The sequence below is a fragment of the Trachemys scripta genome, chromosome 2 (assembly GCF_013100865.1).
Source record: "Trachemys scripta elegans isolate TJP31775 chromosome 2, CAS_Tse_1.0, whole genome shotgun sequence".
NCBI lineage: Eukaryota > Metazoa > Chordata > Testudines > Emydidae > Trachemys > Trachemys scripta.
Genome location: NC_048299.1, coordinates 51,155,429 through 51,172,291, shown reverse-complemented (window position 1 = coordinate 51,172,291; position 16,863 = coordinate 51,155,429). Strand labels below are relative to the sequence as shown.

Below are 16,863 nucleotides of genomic sequence, written 5' to 3'. Positions count from 1 at the left end.
AGCCAGTTTTAGCATGTACCAACCCCTTGTATATGGGTCCCTATATCATTCAGACATTTGCACATCACAGGAATTACGTCACCTGCTTTTGGTGAGCAGATGTAGAGCACAGGGGTTCTTCTTCATGTGTGTGGTATGGCAGCCCACACCATCTCACAATTTGCCCTTGGGAGCCTTACATGTATATTAAGCAGGAGGACTGATAAGAGTGAAACTTGTGCGGACCCACAGGTGAGAAAAGCAATTTATGCCCAGTAGAATCGTTAGTTAGATGAAATATAGCAGAGCTTAAAATGTATATATAGGCTTTTCTATGGCGCTCATCACTGTAGTATCAGAGTGCCTCTTAACATTAATGAATTTGTCCTAACAAGAGTGCTGTGAGGTAGGGAAGCACTATTATCCCCATTCTAAAGATGGGGAACTGAGGGACAGAGTGATTAAGTGACTTGCCTAATATTTGTGTATATTGTCATAGGCGGTGAGCTATATGGGCCCGTGGTGCCCATGCTCCACCAATATTTAGGAACGTGGACCTGGCTCCACCACTGTTTGGGCTTACCACGCTTTTGGGGGGCTTCAGGGGATGCAGGGTCCAGGGCAGCCTGGTGGGATTGGGGGGGAAGCTGGTGGGATTGGGGGAGGCCTGGTGCCAGCAGCACCGAGCACCCCAGCCCCTGCCCGCCCCGCCCCGCCGGGTCCCAGCATTGCTCTGGGGAGGGGGCAGAAGCTGGAAAGAGGTGGGGCAAGGGCTTGTGGGAAGGGAAAGGGAGGCAGGGAGGGGGTAGAGCAGGGGTGGGGTGGGACCGGATTGCTCGCTGCTGCCGGCGCCAGGCCCCCCGCTAACCTCCCAGGCTGCCCTGTACCCCCATGTCCCCCTGAAGCGCGGGGGCCCCCAAGCACAGGGCCTGGGGCGGTTGCCCCAGTCTGTCCTATGGACGGGATGGCTCTGCCTGGACCCCACGTCCCCCTCAAGCGCGGGATCTGGGGCAGTTGCCCCAGTCCGTCCTATGGACGGGACGGCTCTGCTTGGACCCGTTCTGGGCACCACCAAAAATTATACAAACCTGGTGCCCATGTATATTGTGTATTTGCATTCAACTATGTAAAAACACATCACACATTTTCCATGTGGAGATGAATTCCCCATTTACTAAAAGCTTTTGCAGTAAAATAATTGAAAGCATATGTATCTTGCATTAAACACTAGAGCAGCTTGGTACTGTATTAACTATTTTAAACTGCTTTTCTTTGGTGCTAAAGATGAATCACTGTGGAACTCAAGCCCCTGTCTGGTTATCTCTAACGGAGTCAGAATCCATGCCTCCACCTGGTGAGATCAAACAATTAACAGCTTGTGCAACATGGCAGTTTTTCTTCAGCACTACAAAAGACTGCTGCCTTTTCCGAATCCCTGTCAGTGTGAGGAACTGTGGAGAATTTTTTGTTTATTTGCTACAGCCCACCCAAGGATGCATGGGATATTGTGCAGAAGGTGAGGAAGCACATCCTATCATTCTACAAAATCTGTGTGTGTGCTAGTAAATATTTCTTAATCATTTTTTTGATTTACCATTCATTATTTTAATGTGTTTTTCCTTGTTTGATTTGGCATTGAATGTAAACATTTGAAAATGAAAACATGCATTTTAACTAGGGAAAAAGTTGACCATATCAAAGTCTTAGAATTTAGGAATTTGTGCTAATGTACTGCATTAGTAGCAAATCAGAGTAGTCTAATCTATCATGTATGAAAATGTACAGATATTTTACCATGTAGCAATGGTTCTCAACCTGTTAAATACTGTGGGGCGCAGATTGAGAACCACAGCCCACCATCCCCTATGCCCAGAGCCCCTACCCAGAGCAGGGCCAAGAGTAGAGCCCTAGGTACAGGCCGGGCAGCTGGACCCCAAATCGCGCTGCATGGTGCCAGCAGGAGCTGGGACCGAACTCCGCGGTGCGGGGCTGGTAGCGCCTGGGATCCCCAGCACCGGGCCAGGTGCAGAGTGTCCAGTGGGGCCGGCAGCCAGCACACGAGAAGCATGGCCAGGAGCAGAGCCCCACCCAAAACCTGGGGCAAACGCCTAGTTCCCAGAGGCACCCCGCCCCAAACCTACCCACAGACTCACTCTCCAGCCCCCTGCCCCACTGCGGCACTCACCAGCCCCCTGCTGGCAGGAGCGCTGGTGCAGGCTGCAAGATGCTGTCTCCCCCTCAGCCAGCTCCAGCCCCTGCCAGACCAGAGCAGCAAATTCTGAATTTTTTTTTGCACACAGCTGGGCTGCAGCTGTATGCTAATTGGGCCGCATGAGGAACCTGGGTCGCAGGTTGATAACCGCTTCCTTATATATTATTTAAATTAATACAGATCTGCTAATGCACTAAATCACATTATTTTACAAACAACTTTGATGTGGTATTCACCCCACACTAGAAAAACCAGAAGTACATTTACCTTAAAGGCTTAATGCTGTTTAGTAAATTGATAACACTCTGAAAGGAACATTTAAAATATTAAACTTACCATGAAGATTTAATAGTTTTATATTTTAAAAAATGAGCTTTTAGTGCTTTTTTAAGGCACTTATACCAAAAACATATTTCAGTGTCCATCAGTGAAAAGGATACTGTTAACATGTTTAGGTCTTTGCATTGACATCAGGGGGCATTAGATTTGTCCCTTTGGGAGTAGGTGTATCAGAATTTGGCACTATGGTCTTACTTATTCCCATTGAAGCCAATGTCAAAATGTTCATTGACTTCAGTGGCACAGAATTAGCCCCTATATCTATACACAGAGAACTAACTATTAAGCTTCGTTTCTGGGGTGTGATAAGGGCAAAGAGAACAGAAATGTTGTAGTTTCAGTGTGAAAGTAACTAAACCCATGCAAGACAACTTTGCATCCTGTGTTTGTTTGGATGAATTCTTCATGAAGAGGAGGAAGAGGGTATGAGACACCAGTTAGAGATCTGGTCAGTGGATTCCATGGCACACAAACTCCCATAATTAAAATTGATGTAGGGGAGTAGCAGCAGTAGCTAGTAAAGGGTAACTGCATGGGTGCTCTGAGCCTGAAGCGCGTTTTGAAGCCAAAGACTTTTTTCTGCAGCTCTACTGGGGTTATGTCTACACTATCATTTTCGTCGGCATAACTTGTGTTGCTCAGGGGTGTGAAAAAATACTCCCCCGAGTGATGTAAGTTACACCGACAGAAGAGCCAGTGTGGACAGTGCTATATCAGCGGGAGAGTGTTTCCTGCTGACATAGCTACTGCTGCTTGTGGGGGGTGGTTTAATTATGTTGATGGGAGAGCTCTTACCCATCAACATAGAGCGGCTAAATGGGAGATTTTAGAGTGGTGCAGCTGCATCGGTACACCTGGTGTACTGGTAAACTCTCTAGTGCAGACATGGCCTGAGTTTTGTCATATTTTCATAAGAACAGCCATTCTGGGTCAGACCAAAGGTCCATCTAGCCCAGTATCCTGTTTTCCGACAGTGGCCAATGCCAGGTGCCCCAGAGGGAATAAACAGAACTGATAATCATCAAGTGATCCATCCCCAGTCACCCATTCCAAGCTTCTAGCAAACAGAGACTCTAGAGACACCATTCCTGCCCATCCTGGCTAATAGCCATTGATGGACCTATCCTCCATGAATGTATCTAGTTCTTTTTTGAACCCTATTATAGTCTTGGCCTTCACAACATCCTCTGCAATGAGTTCCACAGGTTGACTGTACGTTGTGTGAAAAAATACTTCCTTTTATTTGTTTTAAACCTGCTGCCTATTAATTTCATTTGGTGACCCCTAGTTCTTGTGTTATGAGAAGGAGTAAATAACACTTCCTTATTTACTTTCTCCACACCAGTCATGATTTTGTAGACCTCTATCATATCCCTCCTTAGTCATCTCTTTTCCAAGCTGAAAAGTCCCAGTCTTATTAATCTCTCCTCAAATGGCAGATGCTCCATACCCCTAATCATTATTGTTGCCTTTTTCTGAACCTTTTCTAATTCCAATATATCTTTTTTGAGATGGGGCGACCACATCTGCACACAGTATTCAAGATGTGGGCGTACCATGGATTTATATAGAGGCAATATGATATTTTCTGTCTTATTATCTATCCCTTTCTTAATGATTCCCAACATTCTGTTAGCTTTTTTGACTGCCGCTGCACATTGAGTGGATGTTTTCAGAGAACTATCCACAATGACTCCAAGATCTCTTTCTTGAGTTGTAACAGCTAATTTAGACCCCATCATTTTATATGTATAGTTGGGATTATGTTTACCAATGTGCATTACTTTGCATTTATCAACACTGAATTTCATCTGCCATTCTGTTTCCCAGTCACCCAGTTTTGAGAGATCCTTTTGTAGCTCTTCACAGCCTGCCTGGGACTTAACTATCTTGAATAGTTTTGTATTATCTGCAAATTTTGCCACCACACTGTTTACCCCTTTTCCCAGATCATTTATGAATATATTGAATAGGACTGGACCCAGTATAGACCCTTGGGGGACACCACTATTTACCTCTCTCCATTCTGAAAACTGACCATTTATTCCTACCCTTTGTTTCCTATCTTTTAACTGTCCCTCTTATCCATGACTGCTTACTTTGCTTAATAGCCTTTGGTGAGGGACCTTGTCAAAGGCTTTCTGAAAATCTAAATACACTATATCCACTGGCTCCCCCTTGTCCACATGCTTGTTGCCCCCCTAAAAGAAAACTAGTAGATTGGTGAGGCATGATTTCTCTTTACAAAAACCATGTTGACTCTTCCCCAACAAATTATGTTCAAATATGTGTCTGACAGTTTTATTCTTTACTATAGTTTCAACCAGTTTGCCTGGTACTGAAGTCAGGCTTACCAGACTAATTGGTGGGGTCACCTCTGGTGTCCTTTTAAAAAATTGGCATCACATTAGCTATCCTCCAGTCATTTGGTACAGAAGCTGATTTAAATGATAGGTTACAGATGACAGTTAGTTGTCCTGCAATTTCACATTTGAGTTCCTTCAGAACTCTTGGTTGAATAGCATCTGGTCCTGATGACTTATTACTATTTAGTTTATCAATTTGTTCCAAAACCTCCTCTAATGACACCTCAGTCTGAGACACAGTTCCTCAGATTTGTCACCAAAAAGAATGGCTCAGGTTTGGGAATCTCCCTCACATCCTCAACTCTGAAGATGGATGCAAAGAATTCATTTAGTTTCTCTGCAATGGCCTTATCATCTTTGAATGCTCCTTTAGCATCTCGATTGTCCAGTGGCCCCCCTGGTTGTTAAGCAGGCTTCCTGGTTCTGTTGCACTTAAACAAATTTTGGTATTACTTTTTGAGTCTTTGGCTAGCTGTTCTTCAAATTCTTTTTTGGCCTTCCTAATTATATTTTTACACTTTATTTGCCAGAGTTTATGCTCCTTTCTATTTTCCTCACTAGGATTTAACTTCCACTTTTTAAAGGATGCCTTTTTGCCTCTCACTGCTTCTTTTACTTTGTTGTTTAGTCGTGGTGACTCTTTTTTGGTTCTCTTACTATGATTTTGAATTTGGGGTATACATTTAAGTTGAGCTTCTATTATGGTGTCCTTAAAAAGTTTCCATGCAGCTTGCAGGGATTTTACTTTTGGTGCTGTACCTTTTAATTGCTGTTTAACTAACCTCCTCATTTTTGTGTAGTTTCCCTTTCTGAAATTAAATGCTACAGTGTTGGGCCACTGTGGTGTTTTCCCCACCACAGGGATGTTAAATATAATTATATTATGGTCACTATTACCAAGTGGTCCCGCTATATTCACCTCTTGGACCTGATCCTGTGCTCCACTTAGGATTAAATCAAGAATTGCCTCTCCTCTTGTGGGTTCCAGGACTAGCTGCTCCAAGAAGCAGTCATTTAAGATGTCAAGAAACTTTATCTCTGCATCCCATCCTGTGGTGATATGTACCCAGTCAATATGGGGAGAGTTTAAATCCCCCATTATTATTGAGGGTTTTTTTTAATAGCCTCTCTAATCTCCCTGAGCATTGCACAGTCATTATCACCATCCTGGTTGGGTGATTGGTAATATATCCCTACTGTTATATTCTTATTATTCAAGCATGGAATTACTATCCACAGAGATTCTATGGTACAGTTTGATTCATTTAAGATTTTTACTTCATTTGATTCTATGTTTTCTTTCACATATAGTGCCACTCCCCCACCAGCATGACCTGTTCAGTCCTTCTGATATATTTTGTACCCTGGTATTACTGTGTTCCATTGATTATCCTCATTCTACCAAGTTTCTGTGATGCCTACTATATCAATGTGCTCATTTAATATGAGGCACTCTAGTTCACCCATCTTATTATTTAGACTTCTAAAATTGGTATATACGCACTCTAAAAACTTGTCACTTTTTAGCTGTCTCCCGTTAGATGGTGTAATTGAATCAGACTTTTTTTCATTTGACTCTTTCTCATCAGATCCTACCTATATTTTATCATCTTGCATATTCTCCTCCTAACTAGGACATAGAGAATCTCCATTAATAGATCCTCCCCTAAGGGATGTCTCTGTCTGAACCATGTGCTCCTCTGCACCTCTCGGCTTTCCCCCAGGCTTTAGTTTAAAATCTGCTCTACAACCTTTTTAATTTTAAGTGCCAGCAATCTGGTTCCATTTTGGATTAGGTGGAGCCCATCCTTCCTATATAGGCTCGCTCTTTCCCAAAAGTTTCCCCAGTTCCTAATAAATCTAAACCCCTCCTCCCTACACCATTGTCTCATCCACGCATTGAGACCCTGCAGTTCTGCCTGTCTAACTGGCCGTGCGTGTGGAACTGGAAGCATTTCAGAGAATGCTACCATGAAGGTCCTGAACTTCAATCTCTTACCCAGCAGCCTACATTTGGCCTCCAGGACCTCTGTCCTATCCCTCCCTATGTCATTGGTACCTACATGTACCACGACCACCGGCTCCTCCTCAGCACTACACATAAGTCTATCTAGATGTCTTGAGAGATCTGCAACCTTTGCACCAGGCAGGCAAGTCACCATGTGGTTCTCCCGGTCATCGCAAACCTATCTATATATGTTTCTAATGATCAAATCGCCATTACTAATACCTGTCTCTTCCTAAAAAAAGAACAGGAGTACACAAGTACTCCTGTTTTTTTTGCAGATACAGACTAACACGGCTGCTACTCTGAAACCTGTCTCTTTCTAATAACTGGAAGCATACAAGCAAAGTCTTTTTACTTTTATGCTTTTCCTGCTGCCTTGTCTGCTAACTGTTTCCTCGTTAGCACTTGACGGCTGCAAAATGCCAGTTTTCAAAAAGTGATTATCAGTGTGGGATGAGAAACAAATACAAACTTTGTAACATTGGATTATGGAGTAGCATAATCTGCTGCCCATTCTTGCTAACTCATGAGTGTTTCAGTGTGGTTGGATCTCAGTTTTTCTATTTTACCTTGTGATTGACTAGGTGCTTTTTAAAATGTTTCCAAATGTACAAGTATTTTCATGTTTAAGTAAGGCACCACTGCTGTTGTACCTATTAAGAGTCAGGGGAGATTTGCTTGCTGCATGTTACACAAATTGCACAATGGTAATTGCACAAATGCTATATCTCTTAGGCCACTCTTAGGCCATCATTTTTCAAAATTAATCTACATGGAATTCAGCTGAGTCATAGGTCTGAATTACTTCATAAAGCATTTAGAATTTTATTCAGAAAAGCATCCCTATTCAGGAGCGTGCTTTAGCTCCTGATTAGTCACTAGCCAAAATCCACAGGTACACGCTGAAAGACAGTCTCTGTATTAGCCAGTGTGGGAGGGCAGTGTGGGTGCTCCATGCCCCTGCCCCTTAACACAATCTATTTATTTGATCTGCCCATCTTAGGGTTTTGTACTGACTCCCATCACTGTACTGTGTGATCCTGATTGCGAGGATTGATCTGTTTGCAGATACCAGAGTTAGCCTTTAATTAGTGTTTTGATTATATTTATCATTACTTAACATGGAGCAATATTTTAAGAGCTGGTGTATAATTAATGTATTTATAGATATAGTACTTAAGCAACTTTTTTATTGTTGTTTCAGAAGCAAAACCACAAACATGTGATCCCGGGGAAGTGAAAACTCAAGGTGTCTGTAGTAGTAAGTATTTAGTCTTGACTTTCATGATTTTCTTTATAACCAGGACCTAATAATTTCAAGATTTTGTTATATTTTTTATGTTTGTTGTTGGTAAATGAAGAATCTTGTCCTTTTGCCTAGAAGAAATTAAAACAGCACCATTAGTGATCAGGTAAGAAACAGCTTGTGTCTCAGGGTACGTCTACACTGCAAAACAAAACAAAACAACTATGGCAGTGAGCCTCAGAGCCCAGTCAACTGCTTTGGGCTCACGGAGCTCTCGCTACAGGGCTAAAAATAGCAGTGTAGGTGTTCCCACTTGGGTCTGAGGCATTCTGAAAGGAACATTAAAATATTAAACTTATTTTTCAGGTTTAATAGTTTTATAATAAAAATTGAGCTTTTAATGCTTCTTCAGGCGCTTATACTAAATACACATCTCAATGTCTATCCGTGAAAGGGATACTGTCAACATATTTAGGACTTTCCATTGCTGGAGGGGGTTGGGGGGTTCCAGTGTAGATGCACCCTTAGTAAATATTTCTGTTTAGCCATAATCTATTATATTTATATTTTTTATAAATCTGGGGTTGCACATGTGCATCTGGCAATGTTTTCCGTGGAAATCCTTGGGGGCCTAGGGTCTCTCCATGTGATCTCTTGCAGGGCCTTAGATTGTAATTGCTGTGTAAAATGTGATTCACATTATGAATCCATACACAAGTACTAAATAAGTAATAATAATGGTTAATAATGTTGATTTACAAGTTACTTTGATTTGAAGATTCCTTTCATACCTAAATGCTGGCTCTCAACAATACCCCTTTCCTTGCAAACTCTGCTGCCTGCATACTGTCCCACTACACTTAGACCATTCTTAGTTTTGTATACAGGCTAAGTAATTGTTCCTCTCAGCTATTCAAATTGATTTGTCTGTTACTTTTGGCTCTCTGGCAAGATTTTGTTGTTGGCTTTTATTTCACTCTGTTTTACCTTCCTCCCCTCCCCTCTCTTGAAGCAGTAGTAGTTTTGCTATCCAAATGTTCTTATAAAGAAAATAGCAAATCTTCTTTAATTCGTTCACCCTTCTCTCCAGGCTATGAATAATCAATATCTAAAAAAGGAATTTTCTTACTTTAATAACTAGCAAAAGGAAAAAATACATTTTTTTTTCTTGTTGTGATTCTCACCAGTTTTCTTTATTTCACTGACTTTATAAAATGTAATCGCAAAAGAAGTCTATATATGGAAAGAGTAAACGTTCTTGCTTTTATAACTGATATTTAAACTTTCTCAGTGTGAGTTCAGTCAACATAAACCAATATTGATTCTCCTGAGAATGAAATTCACAAATTATGTTTTTGTTTTGTTTTTATTTGTACATTGTATGTTTTGTGGTAGGTAGACTGTCTCCTTCATCATCTCCATCCCCATCACCACCACCTCCTACTTCACTTGAAATTGTGGCAGAGTTGGTTGAAGCCAGTGTTTACTTAAGGTGTACTTTTGATGTTCCTCTCACAAATAGTTCAGTGGGATTTATTGTAACTTGGTCCAGGCTTGCTTCTGAAGACTTCAAAGAAGAACTGAGACAAGAGACAACAGTTCAGGCATTCTCACTGTTAGAACTGGATGGCATAAACCTCAGACTCGGAGACAGGGTATGTTTAATAGAATCTTTTTGTATATTTGTAAATATATTATTTTCCTCAATGCCCATTTTATTTACCAACCCTATCATTTCATATATGCTCAGCAGATAGCAACAGTAAATGTTAAAGGCAGGGTACCAATGTGTTTCTATATAAATTTTCTTGGCAGCAGTACTGTGCCTCCAGTTGTTTATAATCAGTGATACCAATATGAGTGCAGAAACCTCGTGGGTACATCAGTAGTGATTATTGCCATCATGGTCTTGGGGCTGTCAGTGTATGTACAGTGTGCATTGTGCCCCTGTTAGCTTGAACTTGCATCTTTGCTACCTTCTACTGTGAGTTTGTAAAATCCTGTAAATTAAGTGAGTTTGGGATGGATCAGTACGTAGGTAAGAGCCTATAACGCCTAGCTGCTGCAGCAAGTGATACTGGTGATTCAGCACCAGGCTGTTCTCCTCCTGAATTAGTAACAAACCACTGCCCTAATATGATGGTCAGGGCAGTGTATTGTTGGAGGATCTGTCTTTTTGATTAGATGTAAAGTGAAACACTTGACCACTCACGAACATTAAGGGCTTGGTCCTGTACCATTAAAACCAATTCAAGTTATGTCGTTACTTCAGTGGGAGCAGGATCAAGACCTCAGATCCCCTAGTACTTTTTATAAGAACAGAGGTGTTAATCCCTGAAAAACAAGATGCTTTCTACCCATAAATGTTAAAATGAGGGTTAATGCTCTCTCCTCACCCCTCCATAGGTGCTGGAACTAGGGGTGCTGGGGGTGCTGCTAGCTTGAAGTGATTTCCATCCATTTGGTTCAATGGATTTCAGCACGCCCACTATACAAATTGTTCCAGCACCCCTGCACCCCCCTCCAAAAAATAAAAGATGTAAAAACATTTCCCTACCATTTTACCTGGGCTGTTTGGTAGTGAAATTGCGTTAGTAGCCAATCAGAAGGCCAGTTGCTTAGTAGTCATGGTAAATTGCCAATCCTACATAGGCCACATGATCATCCAAAAAACTGTTGCTCTGTTACTCCTGTTTTACCTTTGTTCACAGATCTTCTGTAGCAGTTCTACTTTTTTCTTGGGAAAAACAGATATACAAAGCCTACCTGTTGAGAGCAGTGAATTTTTTGCTGGCATTAAGGTACTTTGGAAAGGAAACAATATTCTACTCTATTGCAACAGAAGCTTTTCTAATTATTGTTGTTAATTACAGTTGTAGTAATAGTGCATGTATTCTAAAAGATTGTTATTTGCCTATTAAATACTCTAGCATCAGTAGATGATGAAAGAACTCAACTTCAAATGCTTTTATTTCTTTTGTGCTTTTTCATTCTAATCACACTTGCTAAAGATGCTAAATGAAGAGAAGGTGGGACCACGTAAGCAACAAGAAAATGTATGATCACTGGACACTCCAAATGGATTGATAGTGAACTAATAAGTAACAAAGCTCAACTCTGCTGAGCTCAAGTTCCACGGGTGGTGGGGGAGCCAAAGGTGCCTCTTAAGCTACTTTTATGCCTCTGCAGTCACTGATGCCAGCTAGATGCCCCCCCTAGGGACTGTTCCACTGACTTATATACATGCTTAACTTTATGCACTGTGAGTGGGATTACTCACAGTGTATAAAGTTAAGCACATGCATAAATCTCTGCAAGATAAGGACCCATGTTAGCCCCATGTTCTACTAAGGTCTGCAGTGTGCTTTGTAAAATATAAACATATTTTCTTTTCCACACAATTTTACATGCACAATTGGACCTTATATTGATAGCCCAATTTAAGGTTTCTTTGTAAATTAGCTCTAACTATATTCTCTTATGTGTACTATACAAGGATCTATATTGCTAGTTTACAGAGACAGGTTCTAGGGGAAATATTATGTTTCATTTTCTTCAGGATTTTGCTTTCACTAGGAGACAACTTTATAGACAACATATTTGTTTTATACAGCTGTAAAAACTGTATTTTAACTTTTCAAAAGTTATACAGAAAATGCAATTTTGTGTTATTACGGTAGTTCACACAGTAAGATAATCTCAAGTAAATATTTGAATTCTTAGCATGCTTTTTTATATGCCAGTTGCATCCTGAGTCACTGAATATATCAGAAGATGGAAGAGAATACAGACTGACAATAGAAAGTAGAATTCCTATTCCTTGTTCCAAATTTAGCCAACTTGAAAATGACTGCAAAATCTCATTAAAATTAAATACTATTGATGAAGGTAAGTATTGTCCTAATTTTTATTAAGTTTCCCACTTTGAATATGCATTTCTAAACCTTCCCTCTAGATTTCAGATGTTTTTGGCGTTGTCATAAATTATGTGATATGTTATATAGTATATAGTAGCACAAAAAAGTCATAGATCAAATCTGCTTCCATTCAAGGTCTTGGGAAGCAAAGGGCTAATCCAACACCCACTGCAATTAATAGAAGGCTTTCAATTGACTCCAATGGGCAGTCCATCAGGCCCCCTGCCATTGACTTCAATGGGAACAAACTGGACCCTGTGTTTGCACATTGCTAATTTTGTCACATCAGCCAGTGCAAGCAAAGAAAATTCAGAATGAAGGATTCTCTCCATGACTCATTGCATTGCTCTTAACTAATATAGCACTTAGTCCTGCAGTTTTAACTCTTAGCCATTATTATATTTTTTCTGTAGTCAAGCAGAACTCCTGTTGACTTCCATGAAAGTTTTGCTTGGGGAAAGACTGTAGGACTGGACTTGTGGTTTTGTGTATATGATTATAGATGTAGAATCCAAGACCAATAGCTTATCTGTGCATGGAGATCCAGGTAGCTTTAGCATTACCAAAATATCAGGAAAGTAGAAAGCCTTACTCTTTCATTATTTACTTACACAGTACCAGCAAAATGTTTATTGTCTACTCAGGCAAACACTAAAGGGAAAAAAATCTTCTGATTTGATTTTTCCTCTAAATGAGTCACTAATGATTGGTTTTCATTAAAACAGGTAAAGAGCAGCTAGGCTTAAACTTGGCTCTTTCTTCTTGTGATGTGGATCTTCTTCAGAAACCCTGCATTAATGGAATCTGTAGCCAGGTTATTGTTTATTTCACTGCTGTGACAGATTTTGCTCAGGATGGAGACAGAGTTACCAAGATTATGGTGGAACCTATATTAAGTGACAATTTCCTGTGGAATCGCTACATCCCAGAAGGCATACAGGTTGCAAACCATCATGTTAAAATCTTTTAAAAAAGATAGGGCCAGCACCTCAGCTGGTATAAAATGTTGAACCTCCATTGGCTTCAATGGGTTGTGTTGAGTCACACTGTAATTTCTAATGGAGTAGTTTTCCATCTTAACATTTTCATTTGAATGGAACTATTTTTCTTTTGAATTAAAAATATTAATATTTTAAAGCTAACATGACCACTGAGAATAGTAAAAAATGAAATTTGGAAAGAGATTTGAGAATGGATTAATTATAAAGCAAACTGGTGTTTTAAGATCAGTAACTAATATGTGATATTAGTATTAGTACATAGATTATGGAATGTATTGCCTGACTTGATAACAGTTACTTACTGTGAATCTCTTTGTTTTGAAGATTACAATAAAGGATCTTCCCTCTGCCTACTGCTACTCATTTACTGACCCACATATAATTACATTTGATGGCAGGTAATCACTGGATTGCTACGTTTAATTATAAGTGATTTCATGAACTTATATTAGCAACACTGTTAAATTGTTTATTGTACATTTCCCCCCTCTCCTCCACACATTCATCCCCAAAACAATAGGGATAAACATGTTTCAGTTTGTACAGGCTTCATAGTAATGCTTCTATTATTTGTATTTCTGACGACAAAATGCTTTTCTTCGCTGCATGGCAACAGAGTGAGGCAAATTGTATTGTTCCCTGTGAAGTGTGGCTGTGGTGGAGCATGCCAGCAGAGGAATGGTGGCTACCTGTAGCTCTTGCTCACACTCTCTATATGTGTACAATAAAACACACACATTTCAGGAGGATTGGCTGAATGGGAGAGGTTGAGACGGTGAACAGCCACTCCATCAGCACAATCTCCTAGCAACTACCTATAATTTACTTAGCAAAGTGCTGTATGGGTTAATGCTGTTTGCGCCAGTCATATTCCCAGCTGCCTCTCACACATCACCACAAAGCCTTTTCACACAGGGACAGAGCAGCTTCTGTGTCCTCAATGAGTGCAAGTTCTATTGTACTTTTCCCTCTTCTATGGCATTTCCACTGCATGGGGAGGTCAAGGCAGAAGAGAATCCATGCAGGAGAAACTATGCACCTCCTGATCACCACAGAAAAAACTTCCCCATTGGTTCTTGTCAAGGTAACAGGGCCGAGCAGAAGGGAACATGTGGCCCCCAAACTGGATGTTCATCGACACATAGTATGGAGACACCGAGTGAACCCCATATAGGAAGGGAGAAATGCATCTTCTCTTACCAGGATTGGGTCAGTTACAGGATGGCCCTACAGTGTATATTGGGGCTAGAGATTCCTTCCCTGAGTCCAACTGTATTGCAGCACAGTCTCACATGAGCAGTAGATTTTATTAGCATGTTCATCACAGAGGGCCTTATGTTACTAGCAATAAAAAACAATGAGCTTGATTCTGTCATTCCTACTTCAGTGGGAGTTAGCTTCACAGGACACTTCTCTTCCATGGGCAATTTAACCATGGAGATACTGCAGGATTGGGCTTGTTTGTGATTTATAATGGCATTCTCTTGCTGAAAGCATGCTGCCAAAAAGAGAAAGGCTGATGGTTTGGAAAAAACAATGCAACCTCTTTATTTACAAGCTGGGAACAAGAAGTACAGGGCGATTGTCTTTAGTGAATCACTAGCTTGTACCTTGCAAACCCGGTAGAGTGGTCATCCCAACCACATATGCACTGTGTTTACCAGGTCACTGTGCATATAGCAAAAATCAAACACTGTGTATGCCTTATTTAAATTTCAGACACTATATATGTCCTGACATACTGTTAGCTACCAAACAATCTTCCATTTGTTTAATTGAATACCAGTAAATTGAATGTTTATCCTTGTAGGAACAGAAAATTCCCTCCTGAGAAAAAAGCCACGACTTGTGTTTAAGCTAAACCATTTTTTGTGTCTCCGAGAATATGCACATTGCTGTTCTGTTTCTGTTGAGTTCAAACTGACCCTTACCCAAGTCTGTGATCCTCTAAACCAGGGGTCGGCAACGTTCGGCACGCGGCTTGCCAGGGTAAGCACCCTAGCGGGCCGGGCCAGTTTATTTATCTGCTGACGCGGCAGGTTCGGCCGATCGCGGCCCCCACTCGCCGTGGTTCGCCGTGCCGGGCCAACGGGGGCGGCAGGAAGCCGCGGCCAGCACATCCCGCTTCCTGCCGCCCCCATTGGCCTGGGACAGCGAACCGCGGCGAGTGGGGGCCGCGATCGGCCGAACCTGCCGCGTCAGCAGATAAATAAACTGGCCCGGCCCGCTAGGGTGCTTACCCTGGCGAGCCGCGTGCCGAACGTTGCCGACCCCTGCTCTAAACCATTTTTGTAAGTGATATTTACACACTTCAGTAACACCCCCCACCTGAAACTTTAGGCTCCTCCTGTTCAAATCATTTAACCCTTTAGAGGCACACAATGGCGGCTCCCATATCAAAGGGTGGAAAGTGCTTCTCTTGACACCAATCTTTGATGTAATCCCCTTTTGTCCTCCTGGCTATCTTGCCATACATACATACACTCCCCACTTCTACACCACCTGCCCATCCCTCCACCCTCCAGGATGTTGTTCTGCACCTCCCTCTGTAGCTCCAGCGAAGTCCACTTTTGAATAGACTCTGATCTCTCTTATTTAAAATTTTTGATTTACAACTGTCTCCATTTAACAAGTCATTATGCTGATTTCTAGAACAAAAAAGGTTTTTTAAATTCATTTTTAACTTTAATGTTTGGCTTACTTAGAGCATGGAGATAACTTTGAAGGGGAACAGTAGACAATGCAAATAAAGTGTTAGAAATTTGTATCTTATAGAGGAAAAGTTTTTGACAAAGCATGTTGCAGCTTTTTATTAGACTTTAAGATGAAGATGATGTCAAATGCTTTCTTTTGCTCCCAGGTTGTACGATAATTTTAAAACGGGAACATTTGTGCTCTATAAGAGTACATCTCGGGATTTTGAAGTTCATGTGCGCCAGTGGGACTGTGGCAGCCTTCACTTCCCAGCATCATGTAACTGTGGCTTTGTTGCTAAAGAAGAAAGTGATATAATTGCATTTGACATGTGCAGCGGTCAACTACATGAGTCACAGCCACATTTATCTGTAAAGAGTAGAGACATAACGGGAAGCAATATCAGGATCACTGAATCCTATCTAGGAAGAAAAGTCACGGTATGTGGTAAATATTATTTGCTGTGGTGTTATTCATTTTGGAAGGTATTTCTGCCAATTCATACTGCCAAAGCCTGTGTTATCTTCTGTAGTGAAACAATACAATAAAGCCTGTTTTACAGCTCTAATCCCATTGAATCAAAGGGATAAAATATCCGCCCAGAACACATGCATGAGTCCCACCACTGCTCTTTGAAATTACATACACATGTCAAGAGGAGATTATCCTTTGAAGCCTGAATTACAAAGAAAATGTTTAGGCCTCCATGCTTTATAAGTTTAGATATACCAGCTGCATGACAATTTTAGTAAATTAAGAATCGAGAGCAACATTTTCAAATGTGGGTGGCAAAATCCACATTTAGGTACTGAAATAAAAGTGGCCAGATTTTCATTTATATTGCATACTTCATTTGAAGAGCCCAAATATTAATCAATTAATCAATACACCTCTATAAGGTAGAAAAGTATCATTATCCCCATTCTACAGATAGGGAAACTGAGACACAGAGTGGTTAACCAGCTTGCCCAAATTTACTCAGTGAGTCAATGGCAGAATTGGGAGTAAAAACCAGGAGTTGTAAAGTCCTATGTCCTTGCTTCAACTACTAATCCGGTGCCAGTCACCTCCTCTACTAATATCTACCATGCAAGAGTAACA

At 41.0% G+C, this 16,863-nt stretch overlaps 1 protein-coding gene across 1 annotated transcript in view; it reads left to right on the top strand.

The window, feature by feature from the left end:
- Positions 1–16,863, top strand: part of VWDE (von Willebrand factor D and EGF domains) — a 57,162-nt gene that overhangs the window by 7,981 nt on the left and 32,318 nt on the right. Inside the window, exons 3-10 of the mRNA XM_034759360.1 lie at positions 1,264–1,495; positions 8,109–8,165; positions 9,546–9,805; positions 10,862–10,951; positions 11,894–12,038; positions 12,793–13,007; positions 13,393–13,466; positions 15,929–16,202. Coding sequence (XP_034615251.1) covers positions 1,264–1,495; positions 8,109–8,165; positions 9,546–9,805; positions 10,862–10,951; positions 11,894–12,038; positions 12,793–13,007; positions 13,393–13,466; positions 15,929–16,202 — 1,347 coding nt within the window. The remainder of the gene's footprint in view (positions 1–1,263; positions 1,496–8,108; positions 8,166–9,545; positions 9,806–10,861; positions 10,952–11,893; positions 12,039–12,792; positions 13,008–13,392; positions 13,467–15,928; positions 16,203–16,863) is intronic.